This window comes from Mixophyes fleayi, chromosome 11 (genome assembly GCF_038048845.1).
Source record: "Mixophyes fleayi isolate aMixFle1 chromosome 11, aMixFle1.hap1, whole genome shotgun sequence".
Taxonomy (NCBI): Eukaryota; Metazoa; Chordata; class Amphibia; order Anura; family Limnodynastidae; genus Mixophyes; species Mixophyes fleayi.
Window position 1 is genome coordinate 48,464,273 of NC_134412.1, and position 12,177 is coordinate 48,476,449.

General features: G+C 38.4%; 1 protein-coding gene across 8 annotated transcripts in view; it reads right to left on the reverse strand.

Moving 5' to 3' along the window:
- The window catches only part of NECTIN1 (nectin cell adhesion molecule 1), a 325,802-nt gene that overhangs the window by 253,602 nt on the left and 60,023 nt on the right, over positions 1-12,177 (reverse strand). For all 8 annotated transcript variants that reach the window (XR_012679918.1, XM_075190578.1, XM_075190575.1 and 5 more), the window contains exons 2-5: positions 7,179-7,529; positions 6,235-6,537; positions 5,001-5,118; positions 837-988 (exon numbers count right to left, since the gene is read on the reverse strand). Coding sequence is in view for 7 of the 8 variants with exons in the window: in XM_075190578.1 (XP_075046679.1) it covers positions 837-988; positions 5,001-5,118; positions 6,235-6,537; positions 7,179-7,529 (924 nt within the window). In the remaining variant the exon portion in view is untranslated. The remainder of the gene's footprint in view (positions 1-836; positions 989-5,000; positions 5,119-6,234; positions 6,538-7,178; positions 7,530-12,177) is intronic.

The window sequence follows — 12,177 nt, forward strand, 5'->3', positions numbered from 1 at the left end:
AGATATCATATCGAATGAGCATCTCCAAATAAATGACATACAAAATAAATATTGCATTCCCTTTTTCTTTTGTTTGTGACATTGAAACTAGAAGTGTCCTTATATATCTCATTTACATAAAAAATAGGCGACGTCCCACATTGTTTATTGTACAACATATGTGCAATTACCATTACCAGGTATAGGAATCTTATAACGTTAGGATGCTCTCATAATGTAGGCCTAATTACCTTTCTCTGTTTAACAATCTACTTCAGCTAAACACAAAATATTTTAAAATTGACAACCCTGCTCTTATTGTGACTCAGTCTGCAAGAAACAATTCTATTACGTCCATTTTATATAACATTAGCAAACTGTGCTGTGAAACAAAATGTAAGCACACATATTAGAAAAAAAACAATAGATGAAAATACAGTTACCTTGAATAACCTCGTTACCTCAATGACCATATATAACTTATGAACCATTTGTAATATCCTTCTCCAGTAACACAAACTTGAATGAGTAAAATTAAAGGAACCACTCCAGAGTTGCTGTAGTACAGAAAAGCCAGTGCTGCTCACACAGGTTATAGAAGTGTGACCACGTGGACCAATAGGATGCCACAAAGAGAGAGATTGCAGCTTCCTAATGGTCAGTGAGGACAAACCACATTTCACAGACCGATTATGCTGGTTAACACTTTTAACCAGCTGAATAAGCCTTGACCCTTTTCACAGAAACAGAGGAGCCCTGGGAAAAACTGCTCAGTATGCAGTTCCTGGGCTCCTCTAATTCCATTAATTATTAATCTCTGAGCTTCAAAACAAAAGACCCTCTGATAATTTTCTTACCTGTAACATTAACCTCCACTTCACCAGTTTGGCTTCCAATGGAGTTCCTGGCCTCACAAATGTACTTTCCAGAGAGACTGTAGGTGACTGGTCCTCGGAAAAACAACGTGTTGTTGTTCTTCTCTGCACTCTCTGGAAGGGATCCATTAGATCTATAGAAAGGATGACACATCAAGCCAATTAGGCAAGCTTTCTAATTATAACATTTTGCAAAGTTTAATGAGTCAATATTATTCATATGTTTTTAATGTATATAGATATAGGGTAATGGTCTGCAATCAATATTACACAAATATAATGTCAAGTTAATGTTTCAGTTTTTTTTATGTTCAATTGATTTGGGATTTCTGTGTGTGACCAGTGTGTCTCTATGTGTGCTGACCACATGTGTTAAGTTACATTCATTCAACTTGACTGCCGAAAACCCTGGTCTATGTTTAACCACACATGTAAAGCTAACTGCAGAGGCGGAACTAGCAAGCTGTGGGCCACGGTGCGGTAAAGCGGGAAGGAGCGAACCAGGGCCCACAGCTCATTAGGTCCCCGTGCAGTGGGCCCCTTTATCTCCATATTTATTCCATCAATAACGTAAAGACTTTGCAAAATTTTAGCCACACAATAAAACATAAAAATATTAAACACTGATCACCCTTTTATATTTCTCCTCTTTTTTTGAAAAAAGTTCATTGCTTCAAATGAATCATGCTTAAATTTTCTCTATACATGAGTCTTTGTTCTATGTTTCGCAAGTAAGTACAACTGCAAGAGTTTATTGGCTAAGGGGTGTCACCTTAGACACCCACATAAACAAACATTTCATTCAGTCATCTAATTATCTAATTAGCCATCAGACAGCTAACTATCTCTTTCTGGTGCAAGTGGGAGGGAACATAGAGTTACTGAAAAACTCTTCACATTACAAGCCAATCCTCCAATCCATTTTTTATTTAAATCAAATATTTAAAAGGATTGACATGTGCATGGTTTACAAAAGATCCATTACAATCAAGGGCCTCATTTAGAGTCTGACGCAATTTACACTGAAAACGTAAGTGTGAATTGCATCCCATAATTTACACAGTATTTAGTTTGGCACGGATCTAGGATCCGCGCCACTTAGAATACTGTGCAAATTGCACAAACACGCCTCTTTATCTGCCTTATGGGCCGATGCGCAAGTGTATCGTGCACCGCGCCCTGTAAAGCAGATAACTAAATAATAAAAAATAAAAAAAGTAAAAAAACAGCACAAGGGTCGGTTATACTGTTTGGGAGGGGGTGCACACCTTCTTTTTTTTTTATTTGAGTATTTTTTACTTTGTTTTTTAATACAAGTCTCTGGCACCAGCTGAAAGCACCCACAAAAGATACGTCTCCTAGAGACCTACTTGCGGTTGCTTTCAACTCAAAAGTCATGAACAAGCCTTTACATTGCTAGGCTCGCCCACTAACTCCCCCGTTCCACCTCTCTAAGCGCAGAGAGGTGCAACGGGGAGATCCATCTCAGTCGGAGTGCAAACTGAGACGGATCTTTGGCCAAAAGTGCTTTTTGTGCTGAACAGAAGGACTTGCGTCCAACTCTTAATGAGGCCCGATATGTTTAGATTGGATGCAATGTCCCATAATTCAATGTTACATTAAAAGGTCACAAAACTGCTATCCAAGAACCTAAAAATGTATATGTAAAAGTTAACATACCCTGAGATTAAATATTTGACAAAGTATTTATATTTACTGTGCATCTTAGTACAAGTCTTTGTTTTCTGCTATACAATTTTTTGCTAAGGATGGGCCAACCTTTGACAAGTGAATTCCAGGAGATCCCGGGCAGGGGCGTAGTTGGAGGGCGGGAGGAGGCGGGGCGCAGTCAATCGTGTAATTTTGGCCCCACCCCACGGCGAAAATTTTGTCACGGGGGCAGGGCCAAAATGATGAGATTCACCGCAAATCGCATCATTTTGGCAAGTAAATTCTAGTATGCGGGATATTTACCTGCTCTCCCGGGAGACGTACCCGGATTTCGGGAGTCTCCTGGACATTCCGGGAGAGTTGGCAAGTATGGGCTAAATGCTCTGTTTATCTGTCTGAGAAAAACTAAAGATTTTGAAAGTCAATCATTCAATCCCATTATTTTTTTTTAATATCAAATAGCTAGAGAATTGACAGACACTTGTATGGTTTATAACAGATACATTACAACCAACCAATTGATTGATAATCCAGGTCATATTGAGGCTCATTCAAGTTGTGTATTACAATCTTATTGGGCAGCACGGTGGCTAAGTGGTTAGCACTTCTGCCTCACAGCACTGGGGTCATGAGTTCAATTCCTGACCATGGCCTTAACTGTGTGGAGTTTGTATGTTCTCCCTGTGTTTGCGTGGGTTTCCTCCAGACGCTCCGGTTTCTTCTCACACTCCAAAAACATACTAGTAGGCTAATTGGCTGCGATCAAAAATTGACCCTAGTCTCTGTCTCCCTCTCTCTGTGTGTGTGTGTGTGTGTGTAAGGGAATTTAGACTGTAAGCTCCAATGGGGGCAGAGACTGATGTGAATGAGTTCTCTGTACAGTGCTGCGGAATCAGTGGCGCTATATAAATATATGGTGATGATTAAATGGTCATTGACATCTGGGATAAATGTATTAAACAGCACTTTTTGCAACTCGTCGATATTTGACAGCTATATTTAAAACGGAGAAGTGTTTCAGGGCAAGATTTGCCTTTAAACACATTGCTGTTTTAAATTTAGCTCACAAACTCGCCGAATATCGGCGAGTTGTAAAAAATTGCTCCTTAATACATTTACCCCCTAATGTGCCGTCCTGAATTATGAATGCACAACAAATATATTTCTACTCACATCAAAATTGTAATGTGTGTGAAGCACTTACTCATTTTTTAAGCTCTGATTAAAAATGTTTTTAAATTAGTTAAAAAGGAGAGATTTTAATATGTGTGTGCAACTGTATATTAATGTGATTATATAGAAATGTAGTTCTGAAACAAAAGAATTTAAATGTGTATGACTAGTTTAAGGTTGAGATCATTTTCAAGTACATGCTCAGTGTATATAAATTGGTGTGCAAAATTCACATTTTATGTTTTTCATAGCGTGCCCTAATTATTTGATAATATGTAGATTGTTAAGTTGCATTGCTACAGATTTCAACAATATTGCCTTATGTGCATCTCTTGAGTTAAACATATTGATACATTATACAGTGCATTTTATGTTTTTTAATGCACCCTGCCCAGGTGTGAAAGGTGGGCAATGGGCACCTGTGAAACAGGTCTAGCCACCCAGGTCCTGCTTTTTTCCTTTCACCAGTAAAAAAGTGCTATTTCTTTAAGTGTAATGTTAACTGTACAGCAATGTTAACTGTAGCCTCTAGGACATCCCCTAATAATACACAAAAGTGGTCACATGGAAAACCTGAGCCTAGTTAGAAAGAGGGAAGTGTGAGAAAATGCCTGTATTTAGAAGCACTGGTATAGAGTGAAATGAGCCTGCCAAAAGCAGGGAGATTTTTGGGCTTGTTCTCTGCCTTGTTGTCAGGGAAGCAAGGGATATACAAATTCTAGATACATTGGGATTGGAGGAAAGTGTCCTTCGCTGTTCAGTGCCACCAGTAAAAAAACTTTCCAATATATAATACCTTGTATGTCTGCTGCAGTTGGTCAAGGCTAGTATCTTACTTACATGGTTTTTGATGGTCAGTTGCTGCCACAATAAACTCTTACTTGGCTTCTATCTTAACTGCGATTCCTTACCCATGCAGAGCAACCCAGATCCCCTTTTTTCCAGTCTTCAGCAAGAGATTGCTGGATGGGCACTCAGTAGTATACAGAGGTGATATGCATCCAGTTAACACCTTGGACAGTTCTCAACCTTTAGGTATTGCTACAGCCCCAGAACTAGATTTATTGTGATTTCCTATATACCTGCACCTCCACTGCAATTGCAAACAATTTCATACAGTACCTTCAAAACTTCCTATACCCAGTTAACTGTATCACAACAACTGATAGGAGCTTATTAACAAATACATCAATTCAAATGCAATGAATAGTTTCTGTACAAATGTCCAAGTTACAGCACATGTAAGTTATCTGTAATATTTATTACAGTTATATACGTAATATAAGTGAGAGGAGTGCTTACATTCGCCACTGGTATGAGTATGGAGGTGGGTTAGCATCTGCTATGCACGTCAGCTTCACTTCAGAACGCTTGACATACCAGTTCCCATCAAAACCTTCGATTGTGACTTGGGGTTTATCTGGAAGAAGGTCAGCAAAAGGAAATTAATATAGTAGGGAGGGAAATAAGAGGATGAAAATAATGATGTAAAAATGGAAAATGATGGAAGAGAAGAGAGGATGTAGTTAAAATTAAACATAATATCCCCCTTATATGTACCATTCCAATTATACACACATGTATACCTATGTCCACTGCAGTCACTTATCACCACCTTGTCTACCTGCTAAAATGCAATCACAAATCATTTTTAATTACATGAAAAAAAACTGCTTTTATTTCTGAATGATTCCGGATTCATTTACTTTAGTTTAAAGGAAAAGTTACATTGCACTAATTGTAAGTGAAGTTTTGTGAACTAAACATATCGTGTCATTTTAACATGTGAACCCCCCACACACTTTTATTTTTATTTAGGAGGATTTGCAATTTTTTACATACTGCAAATGGTACCGTTCATAAGCTCAACACACTGGGGGTCAGCTGAAAAAATATGAAGCAGCCACACACAGTGTTGTTTGGGCCAAAGATGCCTATTTTTGCTATGCACATACATTGGAGCATATCTTCACTCTGCTTATTAATATGCATTTTTACTTTACATCTCTATACTTCTCTTATCAGATTTGGATCACTCCTTAATATATTTGACATTTTCCATTTTTCTCCTAAAATAATGGCTACATGACACTTGTATTTAACTCATGACAGCTAGGGGACATGGTGGCTGTTTTTTTGTCAGGCATCACAACTTCACATATTTATTTGCATTGGCTTATTTGCCGTATTAAACACACTCAAAAAATTAGCCCAGACTGAGCAAAAGGATTACTGATGAAAGCAGTGGCCGAGGTTGATTACATCACACCTGGGATGGTGTAAAAATCTAACATTAACAAACTATAACCAAGCCAGGAACACTAACAAATATACCCAACTGAAGGACACTAGAGTATCGTATCCTACAAAAAAAAATCTTATTTGTCCATTTATATTGAGTATGAGGCCCATTAATGAGGATATCATGCACTCTGCTTGGAACAGTCTAGAACACTAGTACCCCTAGTACAGCTCTAATCTGTGCACATCTTTTTTTTTTTTTCTTTTTTCTTTTTTAAAAAAAGCTTATACTTACATTGTACACTAAGCGTTGTGTTTTTTGTATCTCTTTCTGTCTGATAATTTATTACACAGGTAAGCAACTGCTTGTGAGCTTCACGAGTTGGCACAAGTTTGTAGCGACTGATCACGGTCACGGTGCCATTTTCATTTTTAACTTCTTCAGACTCTGGCTCCCCTTTTAATTTGGTCTCCCAGGTTATGGTGCTTGGGGGTTTCCCATTGGCTGAAATACATGTAGCAACGACATCCTTCTCTTTTGACATATGATTTGCAGTCAGTTGTTTTGAAGTCTTTTCTATTTGATTGATAGGTTTGGCTTTAAAACAAAAACAAATTATTACTATTATTCTTATTGTTATTATTCTACAGATACATAAGTACTATATAAAGACAGTTCAACATATGGGTTGGGTACATTTTTACGATTACCACAAACCCAACAAGCAGGAGCCCTACAAAAAAAAAATCTGATTTGAAAAATGTGCAGCTTTGGTTTTCAGGTAAGTCTGTTTATATTCCAGTCATTTTTTTTCAAATCAGATTTGTTTTGTAGGGCTCGTGCTTGTTGGGCTTGTGGCACTGCAACATATGACTGTCTACCCCTTTAATTTTTCTTAGTTTTGACTTTATAACTTTACACTTATTTTTGTTGTAGTTAAGTACCTTGAACTGTTTTTTTTATCACCTCTTCTCAATAAAAACATTAGATGTATAACAAGTTATAACAACATGTTTATTTCCAGAATACTTTATAACCCCTTCATATTTTCTTTGTGGAATCTATGTAGCTATTAGGTTGTTACTGTAGTTATGATCTGCTCTGTCCTGCAATGTAGTGAGAAATGTCCAGTATTAGGGAAACCTCAACTGTATATTGGTCATTTAGCATATTTTTAGAAATAAGTCTATTTACTATATTTAAAAATTGTCTGCCAGTATCTGTTTAATTAATCTTACCAAGTACAGTGAGATTCAGCTGACTCTCCCGATTTCCTGTAGGGAAAGTAGCAAATTCACAGATGTACGCTCCCTCATCATCTAACTGTAGACGATTCATGTGAATGGTACCATCACGGATTGAGGGGTTCTGGAAAACCACACGTTCTTTGTACGGAGGGAGAATAGACACCCCCATAGCAGGGTTGAAAATAGCCACATTTTGCTTTGTTCCATTTGTTGATTTTTGCCATGTGACCTGAGTGATCTTGACACTGGGTAGAGGATTGATGAAGTTACAATGAAGTATAACATCTGTACCAACATATCCTGAAACGGTGTCATTTACAAGCACTATTTGGGAATGAACACCTGAAAGAGAAAGAAAACTTATGTATAACTGTAACAAAATACATAAAGGAAATGTCAAATTTCAACTTTCAATATTGACATATAAGCAGCAACAACATTGCACAGTTCTGCAGCCTAGAATTCCATATCCACTATAGTAATTTAAATATATATACACACACATAGTTGTTATCTGCAGGGTTGTAACTATTGAATTGAATTCCACCCATAGTGGCCGAAGTGGAAATTCAGAAGTGGTGGTATGGAAAATATAAGTGAATGGAATTTAGAGTTTTACAATAAAAGCAGTAGGAGAAGTGGTGTTATCGCATACCACCATATACCAGTTCACATTGACCACTGATATAGATAGATAATACTTGCCAACTTTCCCGGAATGTCTGGGAGATTCCCGCATTTTGGGAGAGTCTAACGGACTCCCGGGAGAGTATGGCAATCTCCCGAATTCTGCCCACTTCCTAGTGAAGTGGGCAGAATTTGGTCCAAAATGTCGCGATTCTCCTTGAATCGCAGCATTTGGCCACACCCCCGGTGTAAATTGCCGCGTTTGCGTCATTACGTCCCAGGGGGCAGGTTCAAAATGACGCGATTTTTGGCGCCCCGCCCCCCTCTCCCCGACAGGCTCCCGGAAGACAACTCCATAAAGTTGGTAAGTATGAGATAGACAGATAGATAGATAGATAGATAGATAGATTTATATATTATATTGAACCTGCTTATTTTTCCCCACTTTATTTCCAAGTAAATTAAGTTCAGCAGAGTGAACAACTAGTGTTAAAACATTAGCTGTTATTGCAATTGAAAAGAGAGGTGAGAAAAGCAGGAGAATACTATTATCACACTGTATAAAGGAGTCAGTTAAGAGTTCCGTCATTTAAAGAAACCTATTACTAAAATAGATTCTAAATTAAATTAAAGGATGTTAAAGTTCAGTGACCATATAGAATCACAATGTGGAAGGCATTTTCATAGGTTACTTCTAATATCCTTTATTTTACAGGAGGGTGCAAGTTACACTTTATACCATAAACACACATAAAGAAACTTATATACATAATCAAACATAGACAGTCTGCAACAGAAAGAGACATTTAGTCAGTGATGGGCAACCTGATATACCTCTAGGGCCGTATGTGTGGTCCTCTAACCTTCAAAAGGAACGAATGTACCCCTCACTTGCCACTCAGACATCCCATTTGCCACAAAATGTCATCACATGCCCTCAGACCCAATCAAGCCGTAAGATCCCACATGTACTCCAAAACTCCCCCACATGCCACTCAGGCCTCCCCACATGCTCAGCACATACCAAACACACTCCTCCTGCTCATACCTCTCCTCTGCTGGTTCTGTATTAAAGAGCCGATAGATCCCCACAGCTGAATGAAGCAGCCCCTAGGATAGTGTTGGCTGACCTGTGACACTCCAGGTGTTGTGAAACTACAAGTCCCAGCATGCTTTGCCAATATATAGCAGCTTATTGCTGGAAGGATATGCTGGGACTTGTAGTTTCATAACATATGGAGTGTCACAGGTTAGCCAACACTGCCCTAGGACTTCAAGAAGGGAAGAGTCACCTTAGGAAAATACAGTGCAGCTTTAAATTTGGAATATTTTAAATTAAATGCGGTGGTTGATACTGAGACGGACTGAAAGTGCACAGAGCAGCCTGGTAAATAAAAATTAATGAGCATTCAGCATCAGTTTAATTTTCCACAGGATTAAAGCAATACAAATCCACAGATCAATGTCTTGCAATAAACTACATATTCTCTGTTTTCAGATGAATAATTGAGATTGGGTGTAGCTGGCTAGAGGCCAAAAGTCAAGACTCGACAGGCCTCTGGCGGCCCGCAGACTGCCTGTTGTCCACCACTGCACTAAGTGGTAGTTTTACTAAACCTTCTTAAAAGGAAAAGTATAGGTGTTGCACGTATCAGATTCTAACTATCATTTACTTAGTACATTGTAGAACAGTGATGGGCAACAGGCAGCCCTAGGGCTGCATGCAAGCCTCTGAGCCTTCACCTTCTTCCTGCTTTACTGTCAGATTTGTTTATTTTGTCTCTTTCTTTGATTAAATGTATTGTTTTAACCTATTATTGAGGTTAAGTATAATATCGGGCCCTTTTGAAGGTTTAGAGGGCTGCACCATGCGTCCCCTGACATGTATCAGGTTGCCCATCACTGTTCTAGAAAAGCATAGCTAAAATGTGATTGGTTGTTTGCTACCTGTAGCGATTGGGATGAAACCAACGCAAGGTGATTCAGTTGGATCCTGGTCAGGTTTTAGGGTTGGACCTCCAGTTAGTGTACACTGGGCAGAACTTTGACCCAGGGAGCCTTTTCTGAGCCTTCCCGGGCTGACCTCTCGTTGCTGTGCGCTGGGCAAACATTTTACCCAGGGAGCCTGTTCTAGGGCTTCCACTCGATTGATTTGGATGACATTTAATATAAAAACAAAAGTGACACTGGGTAGCCACCTCATGGGTGTGTTGGAAGAGCTGTTAAGCTGCTAATTATTTTTAAAAGCTTGACAGTTGCATCCAAAACATTGATAACTTAATAACTAAGATTTTTAACCCAGGCAACGCCAGGTACTTCAGCTAGTTTCTTAATAATACACAAGATTTCCTAATGAACATTGAAATCCTTACATTAAAACTCACTGACTATAAGCAATGGCAAAAGATCTCACTTTTTTTTATAGATTTATTTGTATTACAGGATTGTGTAAATATATTATTATCACTTGTATTATAAAAAAACAATAACTTACAGAACTGATTTTAGGCCTATTAGAGAATGCACTAGCCTAAGCCATAAGACTTGCTCAAGGAAAATGTATTTTTTTTGTGGGTTTTGTTCTAAGGCAGCAATTACCTCTGTTTTATTCAGCTGCAAGCAACCCAAATACATATACAAAAATGGCAGTTACAGAATAACTAGTTAATAACACTGATGCATAATGTCTCACTGATGAATTACAAAGAATGCCTGATGAAGACACTTAAGTATTAATTAATCAATTATTCTCCTATACCTACATACTTCACAACATCTGCAGATAGAAAATCATGTCATAACGTCAACGTACATTGCGGTGTAATATGTTAGTTCTTTATAAATATAGAATAATGATAATAGGTTTGTCTTTGAAAAGGGGACTTGGTTGTTTTACGATGGGTAGTTCCAAGTCCCCCCAGGTACTCTACAGACATAGCACCCCCTTCTCAACAGTAAGCTGGACACATTTCCCTACTGCCCCAGCAGAGGGAAAAAACTCCTGTTGGGTCAGCTGGACAGTCTCCTAAAATCAGGACTGCCCCATCTAAATCGGCCTGAAGGGTACAAAAAGGGCAGGTGCCTAACAAGCAGGAGTTGTATGGAAATATCCTTTCCCTTTAAATCCTTTTTTTTTTATCCAGCTCTACATTAAAACAGAAAAAAATACTTTAGTATCAATAGATGAAATTTATAGATAACGTGCCACACAATAAGAGTTGTAAGCAATAATAGTACAGTATGCTCCTATACAAAGGCAGAGGCACAATTAGACATTATTCACAAGTTCAGGGGCAGGCTGGGCTTGGGGCTAAGGGGACATCTGCGCCCCCCCCCCCCCCCGGGCAGGTCTCATGGTGGGTTGGGTCACCTGCATTTTTCCTTTAAAATGTTTGTAGTAGGCTGCTAAGTTGACGCTTGCCCCACGGGCTAAAATTTGCCAGCCCCCCCCTGCACAAATTTATACATAAAGATGGTATAGCTCTGGAAAGCACTATCACTATTGAAGTCTATATGAAAGACCACATTGTACTTTGTTTAAAAAATTTAATTTAAATGAGATATGCCCATCAATAGAATTAAATTAGCATGAACCTTCAATGAGGAATGATGTTTATCTGTCACATGAAAAATGCCAAAAAGATTCTCCTGTGCAAAAATACTGCATGCATCATTTCAACAGCTTAGGCTGCATTTCCCATAGTTTATAATGTGTCATCAACGTGTGTGAGAGGGATTGGGAGCCACATTCATAGATGTTGATGTGATGCTACCATTAGGAGCTAAAATTCTAATTCATTCCTTGATTTGGCTACAAAACTGTAGCATAAATCATGGAATCAACAAGATAATACTTTCTTTACTTGGCATTATGTGAGTATGGCTGACTAATCTAAAACTACTCAATAATTATCTACTTTTATTACATTATCTTAAAACAGCAATCCCACACAGAAGTGTATTTATTCTTTAAATAACAAATAAAATACCTACAAATAATTAACTCCTTTTCAAAATCTCTCTGGAGGGCAGACAAGTATGTCCGCCAGTCACACACACATACTCAAGACTCTCAGCATGTCATGTGACAGAGAGGGGGGAAGTGCATTCCAAAGACTCTCTGCTCACTACATCATGTGTGATGAGACTGTGGTTGCCATGATAGCCACAAAAATTATTAATAGCAGCCTGAAAAAGCAAACCAAAGAAAAATGGAAATTAACAAACTTCTTTTTATAGCCTGCTGCAGTGATTTATATGTTAAAAACACACCTAATTTTTCATGGGATTTCTGTTATAAGATAGCTATACTAGAGAGAGCTGGACAATAAACCAGATGTGACTTCAGACTGAGCCCCTCCTT